This window comes from Coturnix japonica, chromosome 28, assembly GCF_054131305.1.
Source record: "Coturnix japonica strain WE chromosome 28, WE-NBRP24, whole genome shotgun sequence".
Taxonomy (NCBI): Eukaryota; Metazoa; Chordata; class Aves; order Galliformes; family Phasianidae; genus Coturnix; species Coturnix japonica.
The window spans coordinates 6,200,103-6,225,892 of NC_140690.1; the positions used below are offsets into that span (position 1 = coordinate 6,200,103).

Sequence of the window (25,790 nt, forward strand, 5' to 3'; positions counted from 1 at the left end):
GAGCCTGCATGGTTGTGCTGCTGTCGGGGCACTCGTGCTGTGCTTGGGCTGGGCTGTCCTCGAAAGGCACTCGGTTCAGGCTGGTGCCTGAGGAGTCTGGCAGGCTCAGGTCAGCAGCTTCAACAGGTATGGGATGAACGAGAGCTTCAACGATGATGGCATTCTTCTCTTTATAACTGATGTTATACGGAAGGCTTTCATCTGAACTGCAGCATCCTGTGCTTAGTAACAGTTCTTCATTGATGGAATCACAGGATGCTGCATCGTAACATGCCTGGCGTCTTGGAGATATACAAGGGCTCGGGTCACCTAGGAAGGAGTAGACGCACAGCAGTTAGTGTCAAAGTTTCACAAGATGAATCATGAAACAGGTTCTTGACATTTGGCTATGCAGTGATGGTGGGCAGAAGCAAATAGGCTTCTAGCAACAGTGTCACTGTCTTGAAAGTGATCCTCGTGCAGGTCCAGCTCTTGTGTTGACAAGAGACTCATTTGGGAAAGACAGGGGTCAACTGAAGATGTCAGGCACAGGCTTGAATGCCAGAAGGATGTACAAGCCCACTGAAAGCATGAATTCTACCTGTGTTGCTGACAAGCAGTGATTTGAAAGCTGGATTTGCATGCTTACCTGCCAGGACCAAGACTTCAGCTTCAGAGGGCTCCCTGGCACTGCTCTGCAGTTGGCGTTTGGCCACAGGGGATGGTTTGCCCAGGCAGAAGCAGGAATGCCAACTGCAAGCTGCTGACTCTGCCCTCTTACTGGGAGAACTCATTCTGCAGAGAAAACAGAGCATGCTGTCAGTCGTGGTGCAGGGTGAGGGAAGAGCTGCACCGAGCCCTTGCCAATAGTTGCCTGTTCCGGGCAATGCCTGGTTTCTGCTGAAACACAGCTTAGAAAAGCGCTCTGTTTCAAACAGCAGAGGATGCTTCCATTCCTACAGCTCAGCCCTCAAGTCCTGTTGGCTAAATACCTCTCAACGATGTCAAGCAGGGACATGGATCCCGAGAATGTTGGAGGCTCAGGCTGCTTCGCTCTCCTGGGGCAGGCCTTCAACAGGGAACGAAGGCAGGAGATGAACTTGCCCCGTTTCTTTGGCTCTGCGCAACAAAACAAAAAAACAAGTTCATTTCAGCCCTGGCTCGGTTGGACGAGGCCGAGTGCAACACATTCAACAGAACACGTAACAACAGAAAGCATGTTCCCAACAAAGACACGCAAGAACGGATTTTCCCCATCCCTGGAGGTGCCCAAGGAGCTTAATGCAGTTCTCTTTCTAAGCTTGCTCAACTCGGGCATTAATGAACCCCCTGAAAGCCACGTTCAGACCCCATTTTACTAACCCGCATTGTCAAATGTAAAATACGCACCTGGCTTTGGCAACGAATGTAGGATGGACTCGGGCAGTTTTCCCCTGATGAGTTCCACGCACTCACCAGGGAAAAAACCAACCTGTAATAAGAACAAAAAGACAGGTGGGCATTAGCCCAAGCCCAGAGCCAAAGGGAAGGTCCTCTGACACCGACACAGGGCAACTGTTTGCATCCAGAAGCCATCCTGTGCAGGCAGAGCAGCTCCAACCGGAGATTCCCGACTCTACTGAAGCTGTGCTCTCTAGTCAAAAATGTGTGCCTACCTCAAAGCCACGCTTGCCTCTCCAAAAGGGGCTCATCTCCTTTGGTGGCATATCAACAATGCACACGATGTCTCCAACCTGCAAAAGATTGAAACATCAATCCCAGCTTCAGCACAGCTAAAACAAAAGCCTTCTTCTACGACACAAAATATGAGAGTATTCCCGAGGCGTTCACACTCTATACTAATTCTGTGCACAACAACAAGGAACGCCTGGAACTGCTTACCTCCAGAGAGAGCTCATCCGGCCCCTGGGCGACGTGGCTCCTAATAACATGGGCTGCCGCAATCGCTGGTACGTTTAAAGATGACATAGCACGCACCAGCTGCGGCTCCCGCATGTTATCAGCCTGCAAAACAGAGCACAGGCCGTGGTCAGGAGATGAGGACAAACCAGGAGGATTTCAAGGTGAGGAGCACATCTGCAAAGAAAGCTGCAGCAAATGCGCTCCGTCCTTATCAGGAGCACTTCAGAAGGAGCTGCACGTCTCATCACAGTTATTTCCCTTTCTGGCGTGCATTGCCAGGCCATGCAAAGATGCATCTCTCTCTACCCAGACTGATCAGCAATGGCACTGGCACAGACAAGTGGCCAGGCCCTTTTTGGCCCATTCTTTCCTGCAGGAGAGTACACCTGCAGCTCCTTCTAATGGCTCAACACAGGGAAAAAAGACTGGCCAGAGCTTCATACTGTACCTCCGTCGCCGCCAACTCAGGCTCACGGCTGATCCCACTGCACGCAGCACCCATCACAGCAAGTGTGAACAGCTGGAACAGAGCAGAAACACACTTCTGTTTTCTCTATTCACACAGCACAGTATGGACAGACTTCTTCAGAGCTACCCGCGCATACCCTGCGGCAAAACCATGCGGGGGGACAAAACATGGCACGTACCTGGCAGTGAGATCACCTCAAGCTATCTGCAGCAGTTCCTTGTCGCTTTGCTCGGATGAAATGAGAGCAAAAGCTGCACCGAGGCAGTGGGCGGAGGGTGAGGAGAGGAGAGAGAAAGAGCAGGTCAGTGAGCAGGGCTAAGACAGTCATGGAATAACACACACAGCACAACTGTCCCACCCACTTGCTGCAAGACATGCTGAGTCTCAGGCTACGTGATGCCTGTCCGCCCAGCAACTTTACAATGCTTCCACTACTGAGCAAAGACAATGGAAGAAGCACGGGACAGGTGCCAACTTTACTGATACCCCCTTTGGAACGTGTGTACCGGGGAAAATTACGTCTGATGGTCAAGAGTAAGCAATACGGTGCTGTGAGCTCAAACAGCCAGCAGTTCTCAACACCTCACTGCCCACCCATCCATCCCACGCCAGCTCAACTTACCTACAAGCTGCTGCACACGACGGTGAGAAGAAAAAGCACTAAAGATACTAACTAAAGCCACTAACTAAAGGCACTAACTAACTAACGGCACTAACTAACTAAAGGCACTAACTAACTAACGGAACTAACTAACTAACGGCACTAACTAACAACAGTAACTAACTAACAACGCTAACTAACTAACAAAACTAACTAACTAACGGCACAAAAGGCACAAGAACAACAAGACAATCAACCACTCCGACCACTAGCTCACCCACAAAGGAACACAGAACGCACCGCTCCTCCCCTCATTCCAGCCGCTTATGACATCACCAACGGCCAACAGCCTGGTCCACCATGACCCCCCAAAAGGCGGGGAGCCAAGACCACGTGGTCACATCTGATTCCAACACGGCACCACAACATTCCAGGACTCAGTGTGGGCTTGGAATTCTATCCTGGTGTGGCAGCGCAATGGGAGGTGTTAGGGCACAGCTGAAGAGCTGACAGACAACGGACGTTTCCAAAGGAGGGTGCCAGATTAACTCTCAGCATTCTCTTGCGGGGCTCTTAGGAATGCTTCAAACCCATTTTCACTGCCTAGCTCATTTCTAGAAAGTCCAGTTGAGAAATGCTCACTTTGTCTGGGGAACGCCTCTATGCATCATGAATGAAAAAAAAAATAAAATGGGCACGCGACCCTATGAAACTTACCTATCTGCTCTTGCTGTCAGCCAGACACCTCAGATGAGCATGACGTGTCCCTGCTCCTGAATGAAGATTCACCCAAGTCTGTGTTCCTCTCTGCTCCATCTCTGGGTCTAAAAGAAACACAGACAGAGATGATTACAAGATCCTTTGTGCAGACGAAAGACAAGGGTGCACACGAATTCTGTTTAGCAAGAAATACTACATTCCCAATGGTAGTACTTGAATCCTCCTTTGGGGCTGGAGCTCAACAGGTCAACACATCAGAAATAACACAAAGTGCATCTGGAAGACGTGTCTCAAAGCCCAGAAAATCCAACACGGGAGGGGGCTGGACAGTGGACCACAAGTGTCCATTTCCATTGCAGCTCCCTGTAGAGAACAGCACCAATCAGCAGGCGTGAATCAATTCATTCACAAGCTGCACAATGACTCTGTTCTTTACATGATAAAGAAACACACAGAGATTCCTGACCAAAAAGTTGGGAGTTAATAACGACCAAAGAGGTTCCTGTTCCTACACCTCATCCTCTCACCCCAACTCCTGGGTGATGCCCACAGGCTTCAAGTCAGCTCTCAAATCCATTGAACTCCAGTCACAGAACTCCATCAAGAAGGATGTCACACATGTGACACTTACATACATTTTGCATCAGAAACAGTGACGCCAGCAGGAGCAGAGAGGTGACTGTCCCCCTGTACTCAGCACTGGTGAGGCCACAACTCGAATTCTGCGTCCAGTTTGTGGCCCCTCACTGAGAAAAAGACACTGAGGCATTGGAACGTGTTCAAAGAAGGGCAACAAAGCTGGTGAGGGGTCTGGAGCACAATGGGGCCATATGAGGAGAGGCTGCAGGAGATGGGAATGTCCAGCCTGGAGAAGAGGTGGCTCAGGGGAAACCTCATTGCTCTCTATAACTTCCTGAAGGGAGGTTGCAGTGAGCTGGGGGTCGGCCTCTTCTCTCGTGTCATTACTGATAGAACTAGAGGGAATGTTTTCAAGCTGCGGCAGGAGAGGTTCAGGCTGGACATTAGGAAATATTACTTCTCAGAAAGGGTGGCCAGGCACTGGAATGGACTGCCCAGGGAGGTGGTGGAGTCACCCACCCTGGGGGTGTTCAAGGAACGTCTGCAGAAATCCCTGCTGAAATCCTGACCTCTGCCACAGGTGGCTGAGTGACACAAAAGCTGTGTCCTTGGTTCCCGGCCTTACCTTCACATGCCGTTCATCTTGCTCTGCAGCTCCTGTTCTGAATAGTCTTCTTATATTCCCATGTGATGTACCCTGAAATACATCATTTAGTGAGTCTGAACAAAACATAAGACATTAATTGGAACTGTGAAGAAATGTTTTCTGCACTTTACTTGGAGGATGTTACATGCTATACCTTCTTTTCTCAATTGTAACACATGATTTTTTATAAAAAGAAACATAGCAAGTCAGCTCTTCAGTGTGCATATTGACGAAACTTGGTGAAATACAACTTTAGAAAAAGGTAATTTGAAAATTTAAATATTCTTATCAGAATCTCTGCTATTAGTTACCGTTCCAATGTTCTGATTTGATGATGATTCTCTCAGAGCTGTTTTGTCACTCGCCACCTCAAATGCACTTCAAGTGCTTTAGGAGCATCACTGGAATTTTGAATAAACTTGATATATTTTAGGAAAGCTGCTACAGATGCACGACTGCAGTACTTTGGAAAAATATAATCTTGATTGAACGCTGAACAGTGTTATTTAATTATAATCCAGGTAATTAAATTAATTAAACGAAGGGAATCACCTCCCAGTCAGTCAGCTCCCACCAGGGAACTCGCTTCCCTGCCAAGCAGATGCAACCAACACAAGCTGCTACATCACTCTAGGGCCCCACTGAGTCTTCCCAAGGGGTCTCCAAAGGCTTCCCTGTTGACTTCTGGGAACCTGGAAACACTCACATGGAAACCAGTGCCCCCTAATGTGCCCCAGAGGTTTCTCAGGGCCCTGCAATTAGCTCTACAGACATCCAGACATGCCCCAGAGCAAGTATGTGTGCTGTAGGGAGCCCAAGAGACATTCCAGAGTATGCTAGTACTCCTCAGTGAGCTCAAGTGTTCTTCACCTGTCTCTAAATATGCCATACTTGACTTTGTTTTCTCTTCTGGAGCTTAGTTCTCAGCTTTGCTTTCTCATGCCATTTATCATTCAGTTTAGAGATTATTTTAACTAAAATATTTTAATCCACCATATTTTCTGAAAACTAAGAATTGATCCCGCTCAAGGAAACAGAAGAGAAAAACATCACCCACAGGCTGCAGATATTTACCTCGACTTCTCTACATGCCATCCCCAGTGTGCTTTTCAACTCACCTTGCACAGTGACCCTGGCTTTTGTTTCAGAGTCCTCTGTCTCACAGGTGTACTCCCCGCTGTCCTTGGCGGTAGAGTCATGGATGATCAGAATGGCCCCAGTTCCCTCCTGCTGCAAGTCGTACTTCTGGCTTTTTCTGATTGCTTTGCCATCCTTGTACCACCTGATGTTCACATCTGGTTTCGACAGCTCACGGCTCAGGCTGATGTCCTGCCCTGCTGCTGCTGTCTTATCCTCCAGCTGTTTTGTTACCTCAGTAGGTTTTTCTGAAAGAAAACATGCTTTTTGAGTAACATACACTTAGGGTAGGATGCCTCTCTCAAAATACACGCATCTACATGCTGGAGATAAGTTAGAGAGGCACTTGCAACAGACGCCATCCTACAGCCAGCAGTAATCTGTAAAGTACAGACAATAGAATTCCAGGCACCATTAATTCTCTCTTAAATCTACCCCATTGAGGATGATGAACCATGTCTGAAAACTGCCTCTTCCTTCTCTCCACTGATCACACTGGGAGCCTCAGATGATGCTCTCAGATGCACATGTTCTAGATAGGAATTTGTTGTACAGCTAGATGATGTGAAGGCCATCCCTTCAGCTTATACTTAGAGGATATTTGCTCCCACAGTTCCCTCAACAGATCATTCCTGATTTACTGTTAATGGAACAAGCTGTAGTGAGATGCCCATTTCCAACACTACCCCAGTGCTTTGGGTAGTTCTCACATTTGTGTCAAATGGTTCCTCCTTTTACTTATTTTTAAGAGAAATTCTCAGTGCTTCAAGGTTCAAGTAGAAGGTTGCTATTCACTTTAACCATATTATGAGTTAGCTCTCATGACAATCTTATCAGAAGACAGTTGAAGGAATCAGACTCCAGAATCTCTCCCATCTCATTACCTTTCACAGATAGAGAGGCTTTGGAGGTTAGACCACGGGCAATAAAAACGACTTCCCCAGAGTCAGTAGGAGTCACACTTTTGATAAGGAGAGTCTCTTACCAACCCACGTTAGAAGCTTTAAATCGCCCACCACTTTCCACTCTGCTTCCATTCAGTGTCCACTTGAACTCATCAATGCTTTCATGGGACAGAATGCATTCAAAAGTGCAATCTTCCACCTCCTGGATTTCATTGTTTTTCAGCCGTTTGCTAATGCCAATATTCAGCTCTGGAAGATAAGAGATAGGTTAGTATGAGGTTTAGATGGAGAAAAGGCATTCGTGACTGACATGAGTAGCAGTACTGGTGTTTGAACTCAGGATTTGCAGATCATGGCTGTGTTCCTCACTGATGTATTCTCTAAGACATTCTCCACTCAGAATTACCAGAAAGCTATAAAAAAAAAGAGACGTGAATCTCTTGGCTTTGCTCTGGAAGAACTACAAGGAGAGCAGCTCAGTCCATGGAGCACAATGAAGATTCAATGAGCTACAGAGGGAAAAACCTAACAGAGAGGACAACTCTAGGATGCTGCGTGAGAAAAAGGGTTTTGCCTACGACAAGACATTAAATGTTTCTATTAGCTAATTTGTTACCATCCTACCCCTACTGGTGTTCAAACCATTTCTCCATTTTAGGGATGTTTAGAAAGGAAACATTTCCAGGACATTCTTGACGTTTTTTGTGATTTTCATGGCAAAAGGAGATACATTTACTTCAAAAGCAATGGGAATTTTCCAGACATCACTGCGCTAAATTGCAGAAATACTGTTCTATTGTAGAAACTATTAAGGCTCGTGGAGGAATAGGTGTAAGACATAGTGACCACACTGAATGTGCTTTTAGCACTCCTTCACTTTCCACAGTACTTACCCTGAACGCCGACATTTGACTTGGCAACATCACAGGTATAGAAACCTGCATCTGGCTTCTCGAGGTCATGGAGAAGGAGACATAGGGTCTTTCCAGACTGTACCAGCTCATACTTGTTGCCAGAAGTGAGCACATCACCGTCCTTTTTCCTCACTGGTTTGACCTTCTCTTTAGAGACTTCACATTCCAATTTAATCACACCCCGCTCCTCACCAAAAACATCATCCAAGGACTTCATGAAGACAGCAGGCTTCTCTGCAATTAAACAGGCAAAACAGAACAACGTGATACAGAAGTTGAGACATTTCCAATTGCTTTCAGCTTTTTAAGGAGAGATCAATAAATCTTTACCAGTACTGACAACACCAATATAGAACCTAAAGCGGTTTCATGTCTCTTGACAGAATGCGCTTTAAGGAATTCTGAACTAATCAGTAGGAGAATACAGGGAACAGGAGGGACAGCCTGCATTGCTGTGGGTGGGACTGATATCATATGAAGTTATTGGGATGCAGCTCTTCTAAAGCTGGAGAGCTGGCATTGCCCTCACATGGAGCAGAGCTCATACAGCAGGCCACAGGATTAAGAGGATAAGCTGATCTCTCCCTGCAGTCATAAATCCTTGGAGACAACAGCATTGACACTGCATGGCACTGAAGCAGTAAAAAGATTGCTCCTGTAACTCTTCTTGTGTTAAGTAAAATGATGATAAAAAGCAATGGAATGCTTTGGCAGGACACCAAAACCATCCTCCTTCGTTGATATCTGCTGCAATGGAACCTTCCACTGGAAGAAAGCCCCTGATAACTTGTCACCCCAGAGAGGTGAGCTTTAGAAGCAGGATTGCTTCACAATAGAATGAACTGGAGCTCCTTAGCATCTCTTACATCCAGGAGGGTTGTGACCAGACCCACCTATCACCTTCAGGCGCGCGCTTTCTGACACCTTGTCTGACTTCACTGTCACTGGGCCAGCATCTTCAGGCTTAACCTGACTCATTGTCAGTGTGCAGCAACTGCCAACGTTCTTGATGTCATTGCAATTGTTGGTGTAAAGGAGGTTGCCATTCAGGAACCATTCCATGTCCTCGTCATCATGGGACAGCTCGCAGGAGAAGACAGCAGAGCTCTCTTCTTCAGTTTCCACATCATGCAGGTGCTTCGTCACTTCTACATTGCGAGCTGTGGGGAAACAAGGTGAACTGTTACAAAAATAAGAACCTTAAGAAGAGAAATCTGAGGTGAAATAGGACATGGAAGAGGCCACCCTCCATGCTCATACCTTCAGCTGTCAGCGTGGCCTAAGTGTCTGCAATTTCTGCCTTGCACTTGTACACACCAGCATCATCGGGCTTCAGCTTCATAATCTTGAGCTCTGCTGAATGCTTATCCCTCTTGATCTTGTACTTCTCAGAGGGCTCGATGGGTGGGTGGCCCTTGAACCATTTCACAACCTTTGGAGAAGGCCTGAAGTCACAGGACAGGATGACAGAATGACGTTCCAAAGCTGTCTTGTCCTCCAACTTCCTGGTGATTTGTAAATGGTAATCTGCAAAACAGGGGTGGAAGAGAAGAAAGGATGAGGACAATTGGAAGAAGAGGAAAGTCTCTTGCGTGTATTCCATTCCAATTAATTCCATGTTCACAATTGTTCTTTGAACCACTCTAAAGATAAAACAAACGATTGCCTATAGGGAATGCCATTGACTACATTTCTATAAAGTAATACTGTATATTATCTACGAAATGCAAGGTCCAGCTCTTGTTCTGTGCTTATTAAATTGCTCCCAGTTGAGGCTTTTTTTCAAATAAGAGTGAGTTGAAAATATAACAAGTACTTTAGGATGTGAATGGAGACTCTTACGCTGGGGACAACAGCAGATAAGAAGCCTGGAAGTTTCCTTCAGATGAAATCAATGACAAACTGCATCAAATTTAGGTGCTACCAAACTTAAACTTGTCTAGTTCAGAAATACAATTAATTCCACCTGATTTGACTTCTTTGGTATAGCCAAGGACAAAACCTCAGCTCTGTAGGTCTGAATAGTAAGCACATCACAACTATTCAAACAGATCTTTTACTGAGATGCAGCTGTCTTATTTAGTGTCCAACGACTTTTAAAAGGAAATGGAGCAGACCCTCCAGAAAACACACAATATTTCAAAGACTCCAGTGAAGGAAGACTGTATGGTAATTAATTCTTCATCTTCATGATGTAAATCAAGCCAGGATACGTTACCTCTGATGAGCAGATTGGCTGTGGATTTGGATTTGCCAATTGAGAACTGAATGGTGCCTGTCATATCAGTGGTGGTTTTCGGTATGGTCAGCCGGTGGATGGTGCCTTCTTGCTGCATAATCAAGTTTCTGCCAGCCTGTAAGATTTCTTCACGCAGATACCACTTGGGAAGGTTCATAGAAGGAATGGATATCTCGCATTCAAATTTGGCTTCTTCAGGCTCAGTCACATCCTCATCACACAGCTCCTTTACTAGATTAATGGATTGCTCTTTAAGAAAGATGGAACAAGAGAAAGCAGAGATTTAGAAGGAATATAAAAAACCCATACATTATCACCCTACTTACTCATGTCAGCATTACTGCACATGAACACTACACCTATCAGCTCAAAATGCCTTAAAACATCATTAAAAAAGTAGTAGAAAGAAAGGAAAGTTGTTAAGAAGTCAGACAATAAGACTGACAACCTGAAGAGAGCCCAGATCTTCTGATTCCCAGTCCAACATCCAAATCAAATCATGACCTTCCCATCTCGATATCAAACTCCTCGCATTACGAAATGGAATAGAGGATCAGTGAAACACAGACATTGATAATTACTTTGATTAAATACAGCAACGTAGCTCTGAACAACAAGTTTTCTCCTAGTAAAGGTCTCTGTAGCTCAAATGAAATGACTCTACTTAGGAGAAATTCATTTTCCAGGATGTTCTTGCCCTTATAATTGTAACAGTGGCAAAGCTGGGGACTGAACTCTTGAGTACTGTGCTAACTCAAATGTCTCCCTTTTCTTTACCACACTTAACATCATATATATACCCTAACATTGTATATATTAAAAAAAAAACACAACCTGTGCTCATTTCAAACATACAGAGAAGATGAAGAAAAATTCAAGCTATGTTTTTATCCCTCAACGTTCAAACACAAATCTGAAGTCTAAAGGTAGAAAATCAACTTCCTAAGAAAATCGCCTGTTTTACTTAGCAAAGTAAATCCCAAAAGACAAGCTGGATATTTTGTGGGCAGAAAGGCAGGTAGGTTGGAGCTTTTATTTCTGTGAAAGGTCATGGTGGTGTTTAACTTCCTTGACATTAAAGCAAAGGATGTTAGCTGGTTTATAACATAAGATAATTTAAGCAAAATCGTCATCAGAAGCATAATTACCTTTCACTGTAAGATGGGCACGAGATTCTGCCTTTTCTGCTACAGATTTTATTTCTGCGGCATCCTTGACTTGGACACGTGTGTAAGTCAGCGAGTAGGTCTTTCCTGAAGCAGAGAACCACAGAGTCACTAAGGCTGGAAAAGACCACTAAGGTCATCTAGTCCAACCGCCAACTCATCCCTACCAAACTGTGCTCTTGAGAGCAACCCCACAACTACACTTGGCTTCCTTGAGCAAACAGCTCTGAGGCACATGGCCAGGCTGAGCATCATCCATCTGGTTTCACAGCATCATTGCCTGTTCTCTCATGTCAATGAAACCAGCCATTCCCCCACATCCACATCCCACCAAAGCTGCTTAGTGTTCCCAAAGCAAATGCTCACCAGTTGTTTCCAACTTGAAGGTCATCTTCTGGCCAGCAGCCTCGCAGATGTATTCTCCAGCATCTTTCTTCTCCAGCTGCTCCACAACCAGACGCCGTGTTTTGCCCACAGATTCCATTCTGAACTTTCTGGAGGAGGCAAGCAGTCTTCCATCCTTGGATCATTTTACTTAGATTGGATCCTGTGCTACTTCACAGCTGAGGGAGGCACTTGCTGCCAGGGCAGCACTCAGCTCTTTCTGCACCTTCTCCTGGTTTATAAACACAGGTTTTGGCTCTGAGGGAAGAAAAGAAAAAGTATTGACTGAGGGACTGAAATGAGACCATCTTGCAGGTTTGTATTTAAAGCTTGGAACAGGTTTAGGTTACCACTTGTGCCCAAACTAATAGCCTTCACTAGAGAATATCAGCTCTTCTGTTGAAACAAAGTGTCAAATCTAGGCAAGAAAGAACCTAGGAACTGAAGGAACCAAGAGGGTCCTTGAACACCAGTCCCATGGTTGCAAGTCACTATGCAAACATTTTGAACCCAAAAGAACATCTGTCCTGCAGGCAACCAAAACCTGAGTTCCTTTTACTTCAGACCCACTGTGAAACATCAAAACACATAAACATGTGATAGTCAAATCACTGGCTGCCTTTTCATGACCCAGAACAGTACTCCTGGCTTCCTGAACAGACTCCTCATGGCATCTACCATTGCCACAACTGTGACTGTCAAAGACACAAAGGAAATATGCTCACCAATGCAGTCCTTTGTTCTTTGTGTGTGATTTGCAGATATCTATTTTACTTTGAGCTCTGGGAATAGTCAGCTCTACCAGGTCTCTTACTGTGAGGAGCAGACTCACCTATCCAGATGCAGCCTCCAACATAAAGGCATAGTAAAAAGGCAGTGTACTACTAGGAGAAGTTTCTGCTTCTCCTACCATGAAAGCCTGCACGTACAACATGCACTCCAGCCTCACTGCACATACTTATCTTAGTCAAATGTTTCGGTGAACAAGAATTACAGTTTGGGATCTCAGGCACAGGAGAGATTTGAATAATATCTTGAATATTGCTTCCATTGTACATATATCAGTAATTATTATTCTACAGACAGACTGAAACAGGTCTTTGTGCCATACTAAAACCAAATACTTTCTACAAACCCAGGCAATCAAGTCTAGGGAAAAAACCTCAGCACAGACTACTGCAACTGGATCACTGTATAATAGAAACTAGATTTTACTTTACTGTTCTCTGCTGTATTTCAGACAACACCTGTCTCACCTGTGACATGAATCTTGAAGGTGAGTTTCTGGCCAGCAGCCTCGCAGCTGTACTCCCCTGCATCTTTCTTCTCCACCTGGCTCACCACCAGCCGACGCTGTTTGCCCTCTGACTCCACCTTGAACTTCTTGCTCCAGGTGATCAGTTTCCCCTCCTTGTACCACTTCACCTCCATCTTCTCCTGGGCCACCTCGCAGCTCAGCGTGGCATTTTCTGTTGGTGCAGCCTTAATCTCCTTTTGTATCTTGTCCTTCTCTGTAAACACGTCTTCTTTCTCTGCAGGGACATCACAAGAGTCACACAGTTTTGCTGTAGTCTGCTGCAGAGCTTACTCCAGTTGCCCGATTTCATTATACTTGCACTTCACAGGGAGCATCGTGATGCCTCACTAAGACAGGAAAATACTTTCCCCTCTATTTTGCCTTGGGAAATGATAGACATATCATTTCATGTCATATCATATCATATCACATCATATCATATCATATCATATCATATCATATCACATCATATCACAAAGCTAAACATTTTGCAGTCTGATAGCAGATTTGGACATGAGATTTAGAACACCTGCATGCACTGCTGAACCTCCTATCTTATCTTTTTTTCTTCTGATGTCTCTCTACATTTCCAGTAAATCAGAAGGGAACGGCCCTCTAGAACAGGTTGCCCAAGGAGACTGTGGATGCTCCATCCCTGCAGGCATTCAAGGCCAGGCTGGATGTGGTTCTGGGCAGCCTGGGCTGCTGGTTGGCAACCCTGCACATAGAAAGAAGGGGGCTGGAACTGGATGAGCACTGTGGGCCTTTGCAACCCAGGCCATTTATGAGTCTGATTATTGGCATTTTCCACCTAATTGTGTCACTCAAATTTTGTAACCAGATCTCTTCAAACACCTCCCCTTTTCTCACTCCTTGCATGCCTGGTGTGCTCTTGCACTGTAACCCTGCAGACACCAGCTGACTACAAGAGCTGCACAAGTTACCCTCCTTGCCTATGGTTTGTTGCAGTAATTCATTCCTGGATGGAAAAGCACATGTAGAAAAGTGTTGCTATGAGACTAGATGACAGAGAAAGTCCTAGAGCCAAAATGTTTTGCACCAGAGAGGCTGTAAGTTGATCCTCCAAATGCAAGACACACCAAATGAAGCGTTCCTTTATCTCTGGGATTCCAAGCATTTTCTCACCTCTGACTTTCACTTGGAATGTTGCTTTGTCATCTTTTGTTTCACAGCTGTCGCTCCCTTGGTCTTTCAGGGTCACATTTTTGACCATGAGCTTGCGGTGCGTCCCCTGGGAGATGATGGTTGTCTTCTGGTCCTGCTTCACCTCTGTTTGGTCTTTCTTCCATACAACAGCTCCGCTTGCAGCTGACACCTCACACACCAGCTCCAGGTCTTCAGAAGGACTGACTGATATTTCTGGAGTCATTTTGGGCTTGTTAACAACATTAATGGCTTCATCTGAAGAAAAAAAGAGAAAGTGGTTTACATCCTGACTCAGGCTTATTCAGCACAGCATGAAGATACAGTTAGAACTGATTGTAATGTCTCTGCTCATTACATTTGGGTGATCGAGTTTCACCTCTGGAGATACTCACATACAAACGTGTGCTTGATTCTCCTGTGTAAGGAAAGAGTAAGTTCTATGCAGACAGTTCTTATTTCTTTTAATCAATTCTGTATTCTGCACACGTTCTTCTGAAGCTAAAATGAAGGCAGCTAAGTAATGTGTTTTCAATGCATGAACAAACCTATTCAACACCTTGTCTCTAAGCTAACAAGCAGCGTTTGATGAGCACATCAGTATTTCATGCCCTTCATTCCATCCAGACAGAACCTGCCTGAGGAGCAAGCTGATGGCTGTCAGCTACAGGCAGACCAAGCTTAGTATTGCATTTCTTACAGCAACAACTGTTGCTTTCAGTCACTGAATATACTAAGGCAAATTGCTATGCCAGGCACATTTATGGCATCAGTGAACAAATAATGCATTAAAAATTGTAATAGACAGGAGCCATCTATTCTTTTAAAACTAGGTGACCAAAGAAGAACAGCCCCTCTAGAGTCAAGCTGTTAAGAACTAATAGCATCAATCAGTATCACATAGATAGATTACTTCCCTGCCCTAAGACCATCTTGTGACCATTTGTTGCTCCTAATTAAGCCCCCTCTTGATGGCATTTTTGTCTGAGCCACGTGACATTTTGTGATAGGAGTTACTGCTAGTGTTCCCTTCACCCTACACCAAAGTAGGAGGTATCCATTCTCAGGGAATCATGCAGGCTTCCTCTGTATTTGATGCTCAGAGACAGCCCCAGAACCTTTTAAATCTTAGCTTAACTCTCATCCAATAATGTTCATCAAACAGTGCAACTTGTCCTTTGGGGATGCCTTTGTTCTGCATCCACCAGTTCCAACGGAGTCTTCTTGGCTTGTTTTAGATCAGTTTTTCAACAGATAAAGAAAGGGGCTTTGAATTACAAAGTGAAATTGCAGAATGCATGATTCTCAACCAAACAGAACGGGAGGTGGGATGCAGGGTGAATACCTGAGCCAACACCACCTGCAAGCAACCCTTCAATATCTTAGGAATCTCTAGCCATCCCAAATCCAGTGTTGTGCTTGATCTATCATCTCTGCTGAGTTTTTAGCCTGCTGATGGTGAGCATCATGGTGGTGATGGGTGAGCAGTTGGACTAGAGGGTATTAATCAACCTTAAGGAGCCTGTGATCAGAGGAATGTGAATGTGCTGTTAAAGGTCACAAGCGCTGCACTGCAGCATGAGCATACACAGCAAAAGGCTTTCAGTAGAGCTTCAGTTCATAAATGAGGACTGGGTTATGGAAAAGAGGTTCAAGATAGAAACCAGAAACCAGATCTTAACGCCAGGTTCTGTGAATGCAGCCAGTTGAATTTCACAGATATTGACTTTCAATGACAATTTCTTGTGTTATTTTATCCTCCAGCTCCACCCTGAACAGGAACATGTCAGTGACAAGCATTACTCCTCCAGGCTTGACCTGACAGTGCTTTACTTGCACTATGAGCTAATGGCTGTGCTTACAGCACCTCAGGGAGACACCTCAGAGATCACAACGTCCTTCGGGTAAGGCAGGAGACACTCAACTCTCCAAATGTGGAGTTTAATTTGTCAAAAGAGGAGACTGGATTCCCATGCTAAGAACTTAGGACCGTTTCAGTCATAGGTTTAAAGATGATGTAAGTGCTGAGGCAATTCATGAACTAGAAGAATGAAGCCCAGATGTCAGGGCTCAAGTCGTGACTCCAGTTGTCTCTTTGTTTATGAAGTTTGCCAGTGCTGAAACAAAATATGGGCACACAAAATATGTACGATGGTAAAGAACTGCAGGGACATTGCTGACCATGAGGCATTCATTTATCATAAGGCCAAACATACACGTTTAATCCTAGTTCTAATTGCTAGATTCTAATTCAGAAGCTGGCAAATTGGCAGCTTTTATAAACCACGTACCAGATTACCTTATCTCCACAAGTTGAAAGACATACACTGTACAGGGGACAGAGCCAAAGGAAGAAGCCCAGGGCTTAAAGAAAATGTCTAAACTCGGAAAACTGAGGAAAGAATTGGAACAAGCAAACTAGAAGGAAATAAATGGAGGGTGTTCTATTACTGCATTGTAACCCCCTGGAAAACAAATCGAGCCTAAAAGATGGAGACAACACTTAGGACTGAAAAGAAAAACAGAATTCCTTTATGGAAGTTAATTGGAGCGCAAAAGTTAGATGATGAAACTGGCCTCTATTAACACACAGTGGAATAATTGTAGTCACCTCACCACTGCTGGATGTGAGCCCAGCCACACAAAAGCAGCTGCTGGTTTTCACTGCAGATACTGCAGGAAGGAGGAACAGCCTCCGGACTGGACCAGCTGAGCGTGGCCCTACCAGGATTTGCTCCAAAAGTCTTATTACCAGTAGTGCTTCCTGCTGAAATACATGGGGGTCCTCCTTTGATTCCAACCCCAACCCACCCCACCATGCCCCCTGATAACATCCATCAGGGCCACATCTCCACAGTTCCTGAACACCTCCAGGGATCCCACCACCTCCCTGGGTAGCCTGTGCCAGTTAATTCTGAGGGCAGACCTGCCAGTATGAAATATTATGCTAACGTGACAAAGAGGGAGAAGAAAAGCAAAATTAAGACTAGCTGACAAGCCTTGGCAGGAAGTTCTGCTCACCATAAGTTTAGTCCCGTTATTCAATTCTGTTTGGAGCTGTCTCCATGCCTCTCTGGGGTTTGTTCATTGAGAAGAAGCAATTAAGTAAGCTCTCCAATGCCAAAGTGCATACACTACTCTAGGGCTTTGTTGTTTCTCCATGGATCAACAAGGGTGACAAGCCAGAAGAATATGATGAAGAGCCTCATGCATACTCAGTGTAAAAAAGAACAAGGCAATTGTTGCTGGGAAGAAGGTGCATTTGCATTTGTGTCTTCTGCAGAGGGTACTGCAGAAATGGAAAGTCTTCCACTGGAGCAAACAAAGGGCTCTCATTTATTGCAATCAAGGCCCAGCGTGTGGATCTCAGAGATCAGACCTAAACCCTGCAGCAAAACAGAGACCTGCGTGGGAAAGTTCAGTTTCTCCCTACATCTGTGTAAGAAAAAGCCCACCATGGAATGACAGCTAAGTAAACATCCCTGTGACTCGTCACAGGTCTCTTCTACATGTCAGTGCTGAGCAATTCAAGATATTTAATTTGGTCTTCTTGCCAGATTTACTAAGTAAAAATCAACCAAACATCTCCTTCTACTGATTAAGAATGCTCTAAACATGCTTCTGCAGAGGTTTCCACCCAGTGACAAACAGCTCCTCCCATCACGAATGTTTATTTGTTATATTTGGTCATGCAACGCTGATTGATATTATTGGAATGATTGCTTCCCTACTTCTAAACTATTCCAGTGCAATCAAAAAGGCTGTCTGAACCTGGAGCTGAAAGTACTGCTCTATGGTGATGCAGTGGTAAACCTGGTGACTGAATGCACTGGCCAATAGCTGTGAACTGCAGACATTCATCAGCTGGCATGAAGCAATCTGGTTCAGATACCAAGCAGCTGGGTAGATTGGCTTACCCTACACTCTGTGCTATCATGTTTAGGTCATTACCAGGACTCACATCAGTCCATGGGATGCAATTTCAGGTATTTGGTACAGTCAGTGAATGCCTGCAGCCCCAGTTCTAATCATCAGATCACAGCAACTATGCCTTGACTGGAAGAGGAAAGGAGAAGGATCAAAGCAAATACCTCTCACTTTCATCTTGGTGCTGACATCAACATTTTTGGCAACAAATTTCACTTCTGCTCCATCATCATTCTTGGTGACGTTCTTTATCATTAGGCTGTGAGTAGTTTGGGTTCTCTTGATGATGCAGGTCTCGCTTTCCTGTAAGACTTTACCATTGATGTACCAAGTGCCGCAACACGTTGTTGTAAGGTCAATAGTAAACATGGCATTCCTTCCAGGTACAGCTTCACCAGTTGTTAGTGGGGATTTCACAGCCAGGACTGGTTCTGAGGAAGAACAACATGGATGTCTTAATGCTCTTTAGATGCAAGTCTGGTATCTCATTTAGAGATGGAAGATTAAATCATAGGTACATTTCTACTTCACCCTTTGCATGAGTGCTGGAAGAAGCACTTCTATGCTTAAGATCTGTTACAGAAAGTTCTGCCTCTTGCACATGTGAGATATCAAAAGATAATAATATTCATGTCTCTCTCACAGAAACATAACTTGTATCACTTTAGTGGTAGCTGGACGTTGATAGGAGATAGGAGAACTAGGAATAAGGGAAAGCCTTTGGTGTGTTAATGCACTACTATCCTTCAAGTCAAAGAAAACAACTTTAGGGAACCAACACAGCTGCTCAGCACACACTGACCCATTTCCATTGGGGCTTTTGTGCTTACCAAGGTGCACGCTCCCTGGGAATTCCAGAGACGGGCTCTGTCCATGCGCATTGACTGCAGACACTCGGAACTGATCATCAGCCTCTTCAGACAGATTGCTCACCATGAACTCTGGGACGGGGACATGAGACTCGTGGCACCTCACCCAGGTGAAGCCAGTTAGTTTATTGGGTTCCACAATGTAGCCATCGATTGGAATGGGGGTTGCATCTTCGGAGGGGACCATGCCAGCGTCACTGAGGTTTCTGTTTTATTTTTCACCACGGGGTCAGTTGGGGGCTGGGTGGGAGGTTTTCTGGGAGCTGAACAGAAAGAAATACAGAAATATTAGCATAAGGTCATGTAGGCTGGAAAAGATCTTCAAGATCAGCAGACTCAACTTTCAGCATGACCTACTGAGTCCCACCATTAACTACTGTGCTACCTGAGGACATACATGACAAGCTTATTCCTGCAGGTATTTGCATAGTGAATATATTCACCCTCTGGTTGCTTCTGAACATTGTAGAGGTTAAATTCCCATCAGACTTTTTCACTGTGTGCAGCCACTGATACAGGCAGGAGGCTGGGAATTACCTGATGGGCTCTAGTTACAGACTACTGACACAGTAAAGGATTGATTTCATTTCATTTTGGCCATCAGAAGGTATGGTGTCTGCTTTAAGTCACCCAATTATAATTTAAGACTCCAATTATAATCATATGGAGAACAGCGCATTTAGGAGAGCTCATCTCATCTCAATAAACCTGAATGAAATCACAGAATCATAGGATCACGGGAGGGCTTGGGTTGGAAGAAACCTTCAAGATCATCCAGTTCTAAACACCCTGCCATGGGCTGGCTGCCCACTAACCAGCTCAGGCTGCCCATCACCCATCTAACCTCGCCTTCAACACCAAGGACAGGCATCCACAGCTTCTCTGGGCAGCCTGAAATGGAAGCAATGAGCCACACGTTGAAGACACTGAAATATTCATTACTGTAGAGAGAGCCAAATACTCCATACATATTGCCTGCCTGGTCAATTGCATTAAAATGCCAACAACAGACTCATCCAGCTCATGGAAAATGGTGTGAACATGGCGTACAGTATTCTTCCAGTAGCTAGTTAGATCTGCAAAGAGCAAAGACAGGAAATCTCAATGCCATACAATTTTCCTGACCCATCCTGACACATAACTGCTTTGATGTGCACTGTTACCAGCCTGTCAGTTGCTGTTAGTCAGTGCTGGATGCCAAAGGTCCCACTAACATAGCATGAAGCCAAAAGCTAGACGCTGGAATCAGATCTCCTGACCTTACCATCAGAAATTGAGATGTCATATTTTGCTCAGAGGTGCCTGCTTGTAGGAGGGACAGCTTCCGAGCTTTTTCTGCTCCAGGAACCAGCTTGAGCTCCAGAATTTAAACAGCAGTCAGAAATTAAACTGAGCTTTGTCACCTCCATCAAACAGAAGGAGTGGTTGGGTTCTATAGCTTTCCAAATCACTTAGAAACTGGCACAACAATCAGATGCCTACCTTTTCTTTTTTAACTTGTTAATACATAGAGCTTAATAGCATCAGAATGCCCCAAGCACTTCAGATAACACGACAGCTGTAAACCCTTCTTTAAGGATTCCTTAGAGTAACTGTAATTCAGTGGTGCTGGTGGGAGAAGGGAAGTCGTGATCTTCCCAGATGGTGAATAGAGTTGATGTTCACATGCAGACTGGTGCTGCAGCACAGCCAGAAACCACTCATTTGGGAAACACAGCACCAAGAAAATAACAGGAATAGCTTCATAAAATCAGGCAGCTTCACCCAAATTTCCCTATGATCATCACAGTGGCCCTCCTTTGGACCCACCCCAACAGCTCCACATCCTTCCCAGGCCTGGACACAGTGCTGCAAATAGGGCCTCACAAGAGCTGAGCAGGAGGGGACAATCACCTCCCTCTCCTGCTGGCCACCCCTTTTTCAGTGCAGCCCAGAATACACATGGATCTATCTTTTTCATATGTATATTCCCATAGATGTACATATATATACCACACCTACACCCCCACAATCTGCTACAACTCCATATTCCTCCCCATATTTGCCCCCGACAGCCCCCAGTAGCCCCATATCACCCTAAGGCCCCCACAAACCTCTATCTCTCCATACACCACCCCTTAAAGCCCCATACCTGCCCATATCCTCCAATAGCTCCCCACAACCCCTACACACCCTCACAGCCCCCTAGAGCCCCTAGTCCTCCTATGGCCCACCACAGCCCCATATCCCCCCTACAGTCCCCCTCAGCTCCTTTTACAGCCCCTGCACAGCTCTATAGAACAGTCTGATAGAACTACCTCTAGTAGAAGCAATCTCCACACAGAGATCCTTTCCCAGTGGCACTCAGCCCTTCAGTGGGGTCTAAGAGAGCTGCAGCCAGACTCAAACACAACTGCTCACACAGCTCAGCTGCCTTCACCTGTGCTCCTGACGCTGACACATTGCAGCCCCACATCCCCCTCTGCCCCCCCCCCACAACGGCCACTCCCGCGCACTGCGGCTCAGCCAATCGGAGCCGGCGGAGCTGCCGCTGCCCAATGGGAGGCCGGGGGAGGCCGGCGCTGGGACGGGGAGAGGAGAGAAGAGACAGAGGCAGCACTGAGGTGGGATGGGCTGATGGGGAGTGCGGGGAGGACAGGGGGGTGTGGGGCTGTGGGGGGGCAGAGGGGGATGTGGGGCTGCAATGTGTCAGCGTCAGGAGCACAGGTGAAGGCAGCTGAGCTGTGTGAGCAGTTGTGTTTGAGTCTGGCTGCAGCTCTCCTAGACCCCACTGAAGGGCTGAGTGCCACTGGGAAAGGATCTCTGTGTGCAGATTGCTTCTACTAGAGGTAGTTCTGTAAGACTGTTCTATAGAGCTGTGCAGGGGCTGTGGGGGTCTCTAGGGAGTCTCTATTTCCTCTCACAAACATCCTACAAACCATGTCTGGGCATTGCTGTCTCGGCCTGGATCTCAGCTCCTGAGACTGTCAGATGTGAAGCAGCAGCTGCTGGGACAGGGCTGGCTCTGTGTGCCCTCTGTGGGTCTGTGGGTATAGAGTGGGGCAGAGGGATGACTGTGAGAGGGAGGAATTGCCCAGCCACTAGAAAGAGGAAATCAGCTGAAAAGGGGAGATTTGAGAAGCACTGAGGCTGTGGCTGTTTGGACAGTAAGAAGAAACCAAGCTGTCACTGTGCAGATGGGAACTCCAGTAGGAGAGCTGTGGTGGCTTTACAGATGGCAGACAGCACCTGGAGTGTAGAGCCAAGGGTAGGGGGGGGATCTTCCTCTTAGCAATGCCATGCAAAGAATGATGCAGACTCCTGCAGGGTCGGCTTTGCTGTGTGACCCTGGGTGGAAGCAGCTGGAAGGTCTCAGCCCTTCTGCGTTATCCCAGGAGCAGGAGAATGGAGTTGTAGCAGATTAAGGGGGTGTAGGTGTGGTATATATATGTACATCTATGGGAATATCTGTATGAAAAAGATAGATCCATGTGTATTCTGGGCTGCACTGAAAAAGGGGTGGCCAGCAGGAGAGGGAGGTGATTGTCCCCTCCTGCTCAGCTCTTGTGAGGCCCTATTTGCAGCACTGTGTCCAGGCCTGGGAAGGATGTGGAGCTGTTGGGGTGGGTCCAAAGGAGGGCCACTGTGATGATCAGAGGGAAATTTGGGTGAAGCTGCCTGATTTTATGAAGCTATTCCTGTTATTTTCTTGGTGCTGTGTTTCCCAAATGAGTGGTTTCTGGCTGTGCTGCAGCACCAGTCTGCATGTGAACATCAACTCTATTCACCATCTGGGAAGATTAGGACTTCCCTTCTCCCACCAGCACCACTGAATTACAGTTACTCAGTGGTTAAACAAAGGAATCCTTAAAGAAGGGTTTACAGCTGTCGTGTTATCTGAAGTGCTTGGGGCATTCTGATGCTATTAAGCTCTATGTATTAACAAGTTAAAAAAGAAAAGGTAGGCATCTGATTGTTGTGCCAGTTTCTAAGTGATTTGGAAAGCTGTAGAACCCAACCACTCCTTCTATTTGATGGAGGTGACAAAGCTCAGTTTAATTTCTGACTGCTGTTTAAATCCTGAATCTTGAGCTGGATCCTGGAGTAGAAAAAGCTCGGAAACTGTCCCTCCTACAAGCAGGCACCTCTGAGCAAAATATGACATCTCAATTTCTGATGGTAAGGTCAGGAGATCTGATTCCAGCGTCTAGCTTTCGGCTTCATGCTATGTTAGTGGGACCTTTGGCATCTAGCACTGACCAACAGCAACTGACAGGCTGGTAACAGTGCAGCCCATAACAGTTATGCGTCTATTTATGTTATGAGGGAAAACTGTATCGCATTGAGATTTCCTGTCTTTGCTCTTTGCAGATCTAACTAGCTGCTGGAAGAATACTGTACGCCATGTTCACACCATTTTCAATGAGCTGGATGAGTCTGTTGTTGGCATTTTAATAACATTGACCAGGCAGGCAATATGTATGGAGTATTTGGCTCCCTACAGTCATGAATATTTGAGTATCTTCAACATGTGGCTCATTGCTTCCATTTCAGGCTGCCCAGAGAAGCTGTGGATGCCTGTCCTTGGTGTTGAAGGTGAGGTTGGATGGGTGATGGGCAGCCTGAGCTTGTTAGTGTGCAGCCAGCCCATGGCAGGGTGTTTAGAACTTAATGACCTTGATGGTTTCTTCCAACCCAAGCCCTCCCGTGATCCTATGATTCTGTGATTTCATTCAGGTTTATTAAGATGAGATGAGTTCTCCTAAATGCGTTGTTCTCTATATGATTGTAATTGGAGTCTTAAATTATAATTGGGTGACTTAAACCAGACACCAAACTTTCTGATGGCCAAAATGAAATGAAATCAATCCTTTACTGTGTCAGTAGTCTGTAACTAGAGCCCATCAGGTAATTCCCAGCCTCCTGCCTGTATCAGTGGCTGCACACAGTGAAAGGTCTGATGGGATTTTAACCTCTAAAATGTTCAGAAGCAACCAGAGGGTGAATATATTCCCTATGCAAATACCTGCAGGAATAAGCTTGTCATGTATGTCCTCAGGTAGCACAGTAGTTAATGGTGGGACTCAGTAGGTCATGCTGAAAGTTGAGTCTGCTGATCTTGAAGGTCTTTTCCAGCTTAAATGACCTTATGCTAATATTTATGTATTTCTTTCTGTTCAGCTCCCAGAAAACCTCCCACCCAGCCCCCAACTGACCCCGTGGTGAAAAATAAAACAGAAACCTCAGTGATGCTGGCATGGTCCCCTCCGAAGATGCAACGCCCCATTCCAATCGATGGCTACATTGTGGAACCCAATAAACTAACTGGCTTCACCTGGGTGAGGTGCCACGAGTCTCATGTCCCCGTCCCAGAGTTCACGGTGAGCAATCTGTCTGAAGAGGCTGATGATCAGTTCCGAGTGTCTGCAGTCAATGCGCATGGACAGAGCCCGTCTCTGGAATTCCCAGGGAGCGTGCACCTTGGTAATACACAAAAACCCCAATGGAAATGGGTCAGTGTGTGCTGAGCAGCTGTGTTGGTTCCCTAAAGGTTTTTCCTTTGACTTGAAGGATAGTAGTGCATTAACACACCAAAGGCTTTCCTTTATTCCTAGTTCTCCTATCTCCTATCAACGTCCAGCTACCACTACAGTGATACAAGTTCTGTTTCTGTGACAGAGACATGAATATCCTTATCTTTTGATATCTCACATGTGCAAGAAGCAGAACTTTCTGTAACAGATCTGAAGCATAGAAGTGCTTCTTCCAGCACTCATGCAAAGGGAGAAATAGAAATGTGCCTATGATTAAATCTTCCATCCATAAATGAGATACCAGACTTGCATCTAAAGAGCATGAAGACATCCATGTTGTTCTTCCTCAGAACCAGTCCTGGCTGTGAAATCCCCACTAACAACTGGTGAAGCTGTACCTGGAAGGAATGCCATGTTTACTATTGACCTTACAAAATGTTGTGGCACTTGGTACCTCAATGGTAAAGTCTTACAGGAAAGCGAGACCTGCATCATCAAGAGAACCCAAACTACTCACAGCCTAATCATAAAGAACGTCACCAAGAACGATGATGGAGCAGAAGTGAAATTTGTTGCCTAAAATGTTGATGTCAGCACCAAGATGAGAGTGAGAGGTATTTGCTTTGATCCTTCTCCTTTCCTCTTCCAGTCAAGGCATAGTTGCTGTGATCTGATGATTAGAACTGGGGCTGCAGGCATTCACTGACTGTACCAAATACCTGAAATTGCATCCCATGGACTGACGTGAGTCCTGGTTTTGCCCTAAACATGATAGCACTGAGTGTAGGGTAAGCCAGTCTACCCAGCTGCTTGGTATCTGAACCAGATTGCTTCATGCCAGCTGATGAATGTCTGCAGTTCACAGCTCTTGGCCAGTGCATTCAGTCAGCAGGTTTACCACTGCATCACCATAGAGCAGAACTTTCAGCTCCAGGTTCAGACAGCCTTTCTGATTGCACTGGAATAGTTTAGAAGTAGGGGAGCAATCATTCCAATAGTATCTCTATCAATCAGCTTTGCATGACCAAATAGAACAAATAAACATTCATTATGGGAGGAGCTGTTTGTCACTGGGTGGAAACCTCTGCAGAAGCATGTTTAGAGCATTCTTAATCAGTAGCAGGAGATGTTTGGTTGTTTTTTACTTAGTAAATCCGGCAAGAAGACCAAATGAAATATCTTGAATTGCTCAGCAGTGACACAATGATGAGTGCAGGAACAGAAGGTGATACTTTTTCAGAGATCTTGCAGCAAACATTGACCACATTAGCCTGATCTAAATTGAAATAACGAGGCCTTTGCTCCTGACAGGTGCTGCAGTGAGATTTACCAATAAGAGCAAAGATGTAGAAAAGATCTCCGCTTTGCTGCAGGGTGTA

The 25,790-nt window shown here is 45.6% G+C and overlaps 1 protein-coding gene and 1 long non-coding RNA gene across 2 annotated transcripts; both read right to left on the minus strand.

The window, feature by feature from the left end:
* Window positions 1–634: 634 nt before the first annotated feature.
* LOC146756192 (uncharacterized) lies at window positions 635–1,466 on the minus strand. Its single transcript, XR_014937558.1, has 3 exons — window positions 1,369–1,466; window positions 972–1,098; window positions 635–774 (listed from the first exon to the last, which is right to left on the minus strand). It is a non-coding gene; the product is annotated as an uncharacterized LOC146756192 (long non-coding RNA).
* An 8,006-nt stretch (window positions 1,467–9,472) lies between these two features.
* LOC146756193 (obscurin-like protein 1) lies at window positions 9,473–12,575 on the minus strand. The gene is made up of 4 exons (XM_085524821.1): window positions 12,524–12,575; window positions 11,240–11,344; window positions 10,071–10,340; window positions 9,473–9,495 (listed from the first exon to the last, which is right to left on the minus strand). The coding sequence occupies exons 1-4, from the start codon at window positions 12,573–12,575 to the stop codon at window positions 9,473–9,475; spliced, it is 450 nt and encodes a 149-aa protein (XP_085380947.1).
* Window positions 12,576–25,790: the final 13,215 nt, after the last annotated feature.

Excerpts from the sequence above, each read along its gene's own strand:
- LOC146756193 (XM_085524821.1), bottom strand. The coding sequence starts at position 12,575 with ATGTTGTACGTGCAGGCTTTCATGGTAGGAGAAGCAGAAACTTCTCCT. Across the intron at positions 11,345-12,523 it reads AGCAGAAACTTCTCCTAGTA|GAAAGACCTACTCGCTGACT; the intron begins GTACACTGCCTT and ends TCTCTGCTTCAG. Across the intron at positions 9,496-10,070 it reads AGCCAATCTGCTCATCAGAG|AGTGGTTCAAAGAACAATTG; the intron begins GTAACGTATCCT and ends TTTTATCTTTAG.